The following is a 9,578-nucleotide window of genomic DNA, read 5'->3' as shown; positions in this document are numbered from 1 at the left end:
ATAGCAAGCCAGCGCGTCGCCTTCGGCTGCAATGACAAATGACTTTGCCAAGACGGCATCGTCTCCGCCGGCGGAGGCTACTGCTGCCTCGTAACTCATAATGAATTGATGGGGGGTCAGTCTTTCCGTTGAACTTGGGTAGTGTGATTGGCTTGTACGCTGTTGGCCATGGCGACTGTTGTATGCCTTCAGATAGTGGGGACTTGGGATCGATAGGCCTCCGCATCACCTGAGATGGCATCGTCGGCTGGCTGATCACTGGCGTAGAACCTTGAAGCATGGCTGCGGTTGGTGTTGCTGCGGAGGCTGGGGTTGTGGAGGTTGTCGCTGGTACTGCATGCTGCATACTTAGCATCTCAGCATGTAGGACTGCCAACTGCTGCCTTATTTCTGTTGCTTGTGCTGACGCTTGAATAGCTTGCTGATTAGCTGCGAATGCTGCTGCCATTCTGTCCCTTTCTTGTTGCGCTCTTTGCAACTGTGCTTGCAGCTGTTGCAGTTCTTGCTCGGGTGCTGTGGCTGAGTTTGGTTGGGCCTCCGGATCTTGAATGTCTTGGTCTTGGGGTTCCGGTGGTTGACCCTGGGCATCTGCTCTGGTGTCATCCTCCGCTGGCGATGTTGCGTAGGCGCTACGAATGTTGCGCCTAGGCCTTCCTCGCTGATCCGTGGTCACTGCTGCTCTGGTGGTGGTCTTTCTTTTCCCTGCCATCGTTGGTTTGCCTTGGCTCAACCACGGTGGGCGCCAATGTTGAAACTAGTGGTTTCAATCTACGTGGCGGAGACCAAGGCCTCCGCCCGTCGGACGGTCGGCCTCGGGCGGAGGCTCGGGATACGAACGATAGGGGGGAGAGTGGTGAGTAAGGGAATGACACGGAAAACTATGGTTTCATTAACTCGTTCACCAACTAACCTCCACAGTTACAAGTGTCCCCTATTTATAGGACTCAACTACCACATAACAGAATTTATTATAATGCCCCTCAACTGCTACAGTACATTCCTGGAATATTCTGCCGCTAGCCTCTTGCTCGTGGGGCAATCCTACCATACCGTCTCCAAGTAATGGGCTTCCATGAGTAGTCGGCCCACTGTAGCTTGGTCTTCGGCCCAAAGGCCTGGGTCCCCGGCGCTGGCCTTCATCTCCCGGGGCGCGCCGCTGCCTCGGCGGGTCTCCGCCGGACGGTCGGAGACGTTATCCGCGGGTCTCCGCCCGGCCGCACGGGAGCCATGGTTCTCGCCGCTGGCCTCCGCGTTCAGGGGCGCGCCGTTGCCTTGGAGAATCTTCGCCGGTCCGGGCGGAGGCATCACCCACAGGTCTTCGCCCGGCCGCTGGCCTCCGCCTTCAGGGACGCGCTGTCGCCTTAGAGAGTCTCCGCCGGTCCGGGCGGAGACATCATCCGTAGGTCTCCGCCCGGCCGCGCAGGGGCCATGCTGGCGCGCTTGCGCGGACCACGAGCGCCCGCGCTTGAGAACCTGCGCACACTTAGGCAAGATCGTTTGTTTGATTAGTTTAGAGATAAGGCGGCCTCCGCCCGTAATACCGGAGACGCCCGCCTGAGCGGTCGGCGGGATGCGTGTCTGGCCTTGGCGGAGTCCGTGATGAAAAGGAGATTCAGCACCCCTCGAGCATAGCCGGGAAATTTCCTTTAGTCAGCGCCGGGTCTCCGCCCTAAGACGGTCGAAGACGCCTTGGCGACACCCCGCTGCCGGGGGCCTTCGCCACCCGCCAAAGCCATATTACACCATATAGCTTTCTTTTCGGGCTATCCCTCGATGAACGCCTGTCGTTGTACCGGCGGCAGGCTGCAGCTGTTTGACACAGACGCGACGACAATGACAGTCAAGGTAATTAATCGATACCATCAAACGATCGATGCATGATTAAGATGGAGAGGACGCCCTGGCTAGGCAACCATATATATATATAGACACACACACATATATATCTATGCCGTATGCCGTCCTGCCGCGTCGTCCAGGTCGACCGATCCCCGGCAGGTCGGTTATTGCAGCAGGCAGCGGCGCAGGGCAGGTAGAAATGGGGAAGGTCTCTGGGGAGGTCGTGGTGTTCTTCGTCGTCCTCCCTCTGATGTACACCTGCTTCTTTCTGGTGGGCATCCAGTTCGGGCGTTTGCTGGAGAGGGAGGCGGACAACAGCGGCGGCGTCGAATTCACCTGGCGAGGAGCACTCGACTACGTCACCAAGGTGATCGATCGATGGATCATATCGTCGACGATACCAATGGCTCCAGCTATAGCTACTGCTTGTTCATGCATGCATCATCTCCATCCATCAGTTACATATACGTTGCTTGTGTTCGATCTCTTCTAGGGTAGAGAGGTGACTTGTTTGTCAATTGTCATGTACTTGTTTCAGGAGCTTTGGGATATCATTGATTTGGGACGGCGACGAGGAGGCAGGCAGAATTATTTCTGGGTTAGTGGTGGAGTCACCACATATATAATTAGGGTGTGGCATGCAATTAATAAGCGCATATCTATAAATAAAGTAGTACTAGCTAGTGTGTCATGCAATTTGGAATAACGTAAAGACAAAGGCAAAAACGACATTTCCTCACCTTTTCTTTCCTTAGATTTGAGAAAATTAATAAAATTGTTGTTTTGGTGTCGTATAGCAAATGATCATGGTTTAATGATGATATCTAGCAAATTTTGATGTTTGAGACGTGGACTAGCTAATTCTATCTTTGTTTCATAGCCAAAAAAAAAGTTGCTTATATATATGAAGTAGTACTAGTAGCAGTATGAATTATATATAAATAATGGATGGAACCGGTGGACTGCTTTGCAGCCGAGGGGCGTGATCAGCGTGGGGCCGTGGGGTGGATCCGGCGGGCAGCCCTTCTACATGCGCGGCGCCAGCGCTCCTCGCCTTCGTAGCATCGTCCTCTACCATTCCGGCGCCATCCACTCCCTCGCCTGCGATTACACCCTCGCCGGCGACCATGAGGGGCCGTCGCCCCGGGTGGCTGGTCCGTGGGACCTCCCGCATTCCTACGGCTCCAGAGGAGTTCGTACCGAGGTACCGTACCGACCGCCCAGATAGATCACCTTTTCTTGCAATCCTTGTATGCATTTCGGTTGGTTTGCAAAGTTGCGCAAACCATATGAGAGTACGCTGGGTAGACTGACATGCATCTGTGAATTCTCTGTGCAGATCGACCTGCCTTCAGGTGAGCACATCACCGCAGTGGAGGGGACGACGGGGCACTTCGCGAACGTCCTCGGCGTGGTGATCACCTCGCTGACGTTCCGCACCAGCTCCGGCAGAACGTACGGGCCGTACGGCAGCGTGGCCGGACGGTCGCACTACTTCTCCGTCCCGGTGGCGGACGGCGCCTGCATCGTCGGCTTCTGGGGACGCTCCGGCTGGCTTCTCGACGCCATTGGGGTTTACATGAAGCCTTCTTGCTCATCATCGTCATCAGACACGGCGACTCCTGCCAGCAAGAAGGTGAAGGCTGTTGCAGGCGTTCCGGCGGCATAAGAACCAAGGTGGTCAGCAAAGATGTAACTATCGTAACTTCGAGTTTAATTTGTAGTGGGGCCATGTTGGCCAGTGCTACGAGGGCTCCTGTAGTGGCCTGGACGTTTAACTTGAGATTGTTCGGTTGGACTAATCAGGGATTCCATGGACCTGCTGGCAATGTTGCCTTCGGTCACCATCACCTGTTCCTACTTTTTCAGTTCGGGCCTGCTGGTCATGTGACCTTCGGCCTTTGGAGAACAAAATTTGTATTGGACCCGCCTGCTGACCTTGCTGTCTTCGGCCATATGGTACTTCAGTGATGTTGCTGCAGTTAAATTACTTTGATCAGATTACTTGTCTTGTTAGCTGCTGGATCCATCTGAGAGGGGTAGTTGGTTTATCTCTTCCAATCCCTGTAACAGTTCCTTCACTTGGGAGTTTGGCTGCAGTGGTTGTTCTTTATATTAGTGTCACAAAGTAATTGCACTGTCTTATGTTGGAATGTGAGGGGATTTAATGGCAGCGCAAAAAGATCAAGTGTGAGAAATGTAATCCTATTGTCAGGGGCAACCATAGTGTGATTCCAAGAAACTAGGATTGAAAATTGGACTCGCAGCCAACTAATAGGGACGATTGGGATGGACATGACAAACAACTGTGTGACGCTGCCTGCCGTGGGGACGGCGGGAGGCATTCTTATTGCAGCATCGGAAGGATATTTTGGACTGCAACCAGCAGGAACCACGCAACACACCATCAGTGCGACTATTACTATGCTCGCAGAAGATGTAACATGGAGCATAACAGGTGTGTATGGACCGCAAACCGACCCGGAAAAGAGAAACTTTCTTCAGGAAATAAGATCCTTAGAACAATCGATGAAACCGGAATGGCTCATTCTTGGGGATTTTAACCTTATTTACCTAGCACAGGACAAGAATAATGACGTATCAACCTAGCTATGATTAATAGGTTCAAACGCACGATTGATGACCTACACCTGCTGCCGTTAGAAATGCATGGACGCAGATTCACTTGGTGCAATGATCAACAATCCCCTACAATGAGCAAAATCGACCACTTGCTGCATGTATTGCCATTCGGGCATTCACACCCTGCTTGATGATCTAGAACCTTCATTTCGTTCTTTCATATGACGCCTCGGCACAGGAGGCGCCCATAATAACAGCCACCCATTGAGACGGACCCTAGCCAGGCGTGGCATGAAGATCGACACTGCTTGTGCGGTTTGTGGGAGAGAAGAAGAGGATGGTCCATTTGTTTTTTAAGTGCAAGACTGAAAAGCATTTATGGCAACTCCTGTTGCTGGAAAAAGAGGAAGATCCTTGCAACTCTGCCATCATCGTGGGATGTGACTGAGTTCATCATGAACTCAGAGGAAAATAAACGCCTAAAGATGGTAGTCCTGATTTGGTTCCTGTGGTCAGAACGAAACACTATCAAAGAACAAGGTAGGGGAAAACTGGCGGAAGTGCTAGCTAGAAGCGTCAGGATCTATACGGAAGAAATCATCAATCTGCAAAATACTGAGAAGCCAAGAAAGGAGAAGATGAAGGGAAGATGGAACAAGCCGCCGGCGGAGGGGGTACTGAAATTGAATTGTGATGCGTCGTTTAAAGCTGAAGATCGTTCAGGGAGCTGGGGATTTCTGATTCCAGATAGTGATGGCGATGTGGTTACTGCAGGGAGAGGAAAGATCAACCATTTACTGAGTGCTTTCCATACTGAAGTAGTCACTTGTCTTCATGGTTTGCAAGCTGCCCTCAACCTAGGCATTGGAAGACTTATTCTGGAGACTGATGCCCTGTTAGTCCAGCAAGAATTATCAGTTGCTGACCCTTGCGAGTTGCGATAGACCGGAGGGTGGCCCCGTTGAAGAACTGGAGTCTTTGGTGTCGTTGAATTTTATCCGTTTTGATTGTGTGTTTTAGAAATGGAGATTGTAATAAGGCGGCCCATGCCATGGCGGCTTTGAGCTATGAGTGTGTCGAGGGGGACGAGATTACCTCTACCTCTGTTCTGCGTGATGTTCATGTAATTGTTGCTGCCGACTCCTTAGCAGCCGAGTAATGAAAGTCACAGGTTCAAAAAAAAAGTAAAATTACTTAGTTGACCTTTACTTCATTCTCTTCCCTCCAACTTACTCCATTCCAAATAAGACGTTTTGCATCGCTTTCTTATGTACTTAGATATATATATTTTATGTTTAGATAAATAGTAAAAGTAATGAATCAAGAAAAGTCAAAATGTCTTATAATTTAGAATTGGTGGAATATAAAATATGTAAGGTTCTTGTCGTCATCCAAAGTGGTCATCCATGGTCGATGATGCAGGTTTTCTGGATCCATGAATATAAAGGTAGGTTTTCTGGATCCTAAATTTGTTTGTTTTCTTTTGTATGGTTGCATTGGCCAAATAGTTAGATATCCAGTTAAACAGAAATTCACTTTGGGCGATGATGCAGTTTTCGATAGTTGACATTTGTGTTCACCTGTGATCGGATAGGAATGTCTGTTGTCATTTCTGGATTGTCATAGTGGTAAGGTTTTTCACTTATAAAAGCACTGATGAGTCGATACACTACTGGAGACGTCCTCTTTGCCGAGGGCTTCTGGGTTTGCCGAGGGCTAGATCTCGGGCACTCGGCAAAGGGGGTCTTTGCCGAGGGCCAGCCCCAGGAGCCCTCGGCAAAGAAGTCTTTGCCGAGGGTCTGGCCCTCGACAAACAAACGGCCCTCGGCAAAATAAATCTTTGCCGAGGGCCTAGCCCTCGGCAAATATGGCCGGATGGGTCACGGCGGCCACTGACACTCGGCAAAGATTTTTTATTTTTTTTAAATATTCTTTGCCGAGGGCCAGGCTAGACCCTCGGCAAAGAGTTTTTTTTTGTTTTTTGAACCCAGTTTTTTTGTGGTGCTATAATACATTATTTAAATCTCAATTTTAAAATTTGGGCCAAATTTGACTTTTTTTATATATTTCCCTAATTTATTTCTTTTCGTTGATTTTTTTGGAATATTTCAAATTTGAACCGCAGGTGGATGGAATAATGCAATTTAGTGATTCAAAAAATATTATTCATGTTATTTGGTGTATGTTGAGTCCCTATCCACGAACTCGCATCAAATTTCGGGCATCTTCTTCACATAACATGACGAGGAACTTGTCGGAAAAGTGTCTTTAAATTATATAAAATCCATACGAAGTCCGAAAATCATGAAACTTGTCGAGGTGTCATATTATCGCATGTGTAGGCTGTGGTAAAAATTTGATAAGGTTTCGAGTAAGTTGTGACATCGGATGCCTAAAACCCAGACATCTCCACATGTGATCACGACCGCCCCGCCTCGCCGCCCCGCGAGCCCCGCCGCCCCACCACCGCCCCGCCCCGCCGCCCCGCGCCCCGCCGCCCCGCGCAGCCCGCCGCAGCGCGCCTGGCCGCCACCGCCACCCCGCGCGCCCCCGGCCCCCGGCCGCCAAAGGAGGAGGGAGGAGGAGCAGGCCACCGGGGGAGCCCCACCCCGCCGCTCGCCTCAACCCGCCGGAGGTGCCCCGCCCCGGCCGCGCCGCCCGCCCACGCCCATCGGCCGGCCCGCCCCAAGGAGGAGGAGAACCTCTGCGCCATCCGCCGGCCACCGGAGAAGGAGGACGACCCCGCGCCACCCGCCAACCCAGTCCACGCTGTCCGTCGTGCCCGCCCCCGTTCCGAGCAGAAGGTGGGAGAAAGGGAGGAAGAGGAGTAGGGGAACAGGAGAAGAGAGGAGGCCGAGAAGAGAGGAGGAGGAGGTGCCCCGCCCTAGCCCCTTGACGCTGCCCCGTCCGCGACCCTCGCCCCATCCACAGCCTCCGACGTCCCTCCAACATCCAGGTATGCCCTTCCCTCGCTTCATGGTGTACAATGCTGGTGAAGGAGGAGGTCTAGGTGGAGGTCGAGGTGGTGGTGGCATGCAATGGTGGAGGTGTAGGTGGAGGTGGAGGTGGAGAAGGAGGGTAGTGTGTTCATTGAGGTGGTGATGGTGTGGTTGTTGTGTTGGATGTGGTGGTGTGGTCGTTGTGGTGGATGTGGTGGTGTGGTCATGGTCATTGTGGTGGATGTCGTGGTGTGGTCGTGGTCGTGGTGGTGGTGGTAGTGTGGTGGTTGTGGTGGTGGTGGTGTGGTCGTGGTGGTGTGGTCGTGGTGGTGGAGGTTGTGGTGGTGGTGGTGTGGTCGTGGTGGTGGTGGTGGTGGTAGTGTGGTGGTTGTGGTGGTGGTGGTGTGGTCGTGGTGGTGGAGGTGGTGGTGTGTTGGTGGTGGATTAATATATATCTGGCTATCGGCCATTGTGCCGTATTTGTTCCCTTGATATGTGGTTGTCGGCCATCGTGCCGGTTTTTTCTTGCAGGTTTTGGAAACCTCCCCGTACAGGGGAGGTTCTGCCGAAATTTTCAACTTATAGTATTGTGTTTCTTCTTTTCCAGAGAAGAGCACGTCAGAGGGGACTCGGCGACCATGATCCTCTTCGTCGGCGTTGCGGGTCTGCCTGCACAGCATCGCCTCATCACTGCCCCAACTCGCCACTGCCCTGCTAGCCTGACTCCACCACCACCCTAGGTATAAATAAGCCCTCCTCCCGTATCATTGTCTTAGATCGCGTAACCCAGTTAGGCGTCTCCCGTCCGAAAGAGATATGGTCGTAGGTATGTGGATCTTTGCATATCTACGACTGTATCTGTTTTGGATTGTCCACGTTTTTTGGACAGCCTGCGGATGCGTAGATGGGTTAGTTTCCATGGTCTGCTCCGGTCTGAGACCGAGTTTTGGCAGCTCTTCCCTATTGTTCTCTGGATACACACTCTCCCTGGCAGGATGTGTATCGGGAGAACAGCGGGGAGGTGCTGCCGAAATTCTATCTCGGAGAGGAGCGGAGCCTGGAAACTGACCTCATCTACGCATCCACGGGTGGGATTAGGACCTATCCTCACCTATTAGACATTAGGAACACCGCGTAGATGCAATTGATGGTCACAATACTCTGTGATGTAAATGTTAAAGGATGGAGGACCGTTAGTGGATGTACACGGGCTGGAGAAGCGGTAGTGACTACGACTATGAATGGGTGAAGGGGATAGATCGTTTCTTGAAACATGCATTTGGCCCAGGAGCAGGAGGACATTCTCTAGTTTGGTGTCCCTGCGGCAAATGTGACAACAGGAGAAAGGTAGACGAGAAGACCATGGGTAGACATCTTGTGTTCAATGGTTATACGCCTGACTACCAGTAGTGGATCTACCATGGTGAAGCAGATCGTATAAGAGCAGAGGTGGTGAGAGCACGCCTCAAGGCTTTTGATGATGATGCCGGGGTAGCAGACATGCTAGATGATGCAAAGGACTTCTACAAAATGTTGCACTTGGCACAGAAACCCCTTCACGAGCGTACAACGATTTCTCAGCTGGATGTGGTTGGACGCGTAATGGGGTTGAAGGCTGAGTTAAACCTGAGTCGAGAAGGCTTCGATAAGATGTTGGTCGTATTTGGCACCATGCTACCGGAGAAGCACACTTTGCCGATGAACTTGTACGAGGCAGAGAAACTCCTTCGTATGCTTAAGATGCCGTATGACAAGATACATGTTTGTCCGAAGGGGTGCGTCCTATTTAGGAAAGAACACAAGGACGCAAATTACTGTCCGAAGTGTAAATCCTCCAGGTACCTGGAGGTAGACTCTGGTGATGGTCAGAAAAAGCAGCTTCCGATCCCAGCGAGAGTGCTACGGCACCTTCCTTTCCTGCCGAGGATCCAACGGCTATTCATGATCGAGGAATCCGCGAAACTGATGACATGGCACAAAGATGGCAAATGGTACAATCCTGGGAAGATGGTACATCCGTCTGATGCTGAAGCATGGACGTACTTCAATGACAAACATCGTGACAAAGCAGCTGAGGCCCGTAATGTACGTGTCGCGCTGGCAATAGATGGGTTCAATCCTTATGGAATGATGGCTGCCCCATACACATGCTGGCCTATTTTTGTTATCCCCCTCAATCTCCCTCCCGGCATCTCCTTTCAACGGCATAACGTATTC

The 9,578-nt window shown here is 51.6% G+C and overlaps 1 protein-coding gene across 4 annotated transcripts; it reads left to right on the top strand.

Annotated features, from left to right (window-relative positions):
• Window positions 1–1,947: 1,947 nt before the first annotated feature.
• Window positions 1,948–3,992, top strand: LOC136487602 (salt stress-induced protein-like). 4 transcript variants are annotated; one of them, XM_066484721.1, is made up of 5 exons: window positions 1,948–2,032; window positions 2,123–2,206; window positions 2,378–2,437; window positions 2,813–3,043; window positions 3,179–3,992. In XM_066484721.1, the coding sequence occupies exons 1-5, from the start codon at window positions 1,949–1,951 to the stop codon at window positions 3,506–3,508; spliced, it is 789 nt and encodes a 262-aa protein (XP_066340818.1). In that variant the 5' UTR covers window position 1,948; the 3' UTR covers window positions 3,509–3,992. The 4 variants fall into 4 exon arrangements, with proteins under 4 accessions (XP_066340818.1, XP_066340820.1, XP_066340817.1 ...); XM_066484723.1 differs by lacking the exon at window positions 2,378–2,437; XM_066484720.1 differs by having other exon boundaries at window positions 1,968–2,206.
• Window positions 3,993–9,578: the final 5,586 nt, after the last annotated feature.

The sequence above is a fragment of the Miscanthus floridulus genome, chromosome 10 (genome assembly GCF_019320115.1).
Source record: "Miscanthus floridulus cultivar M001 chromosome 10, ASM1932011v1, whole genome shotgun sequence".
Classification (NCBI taxonomy): domain Eukaryota; kingdom Viridiplantae; phylum Streptophyta; class Magnoliopsida; order Poales; family Poaceae; genus Miscanthus; species Miscanthus floridulus.
Note: the sequence above shows the minus strand (reverse complement) of the source record. Positions and strands in the feature narration are given on the sequence as shown.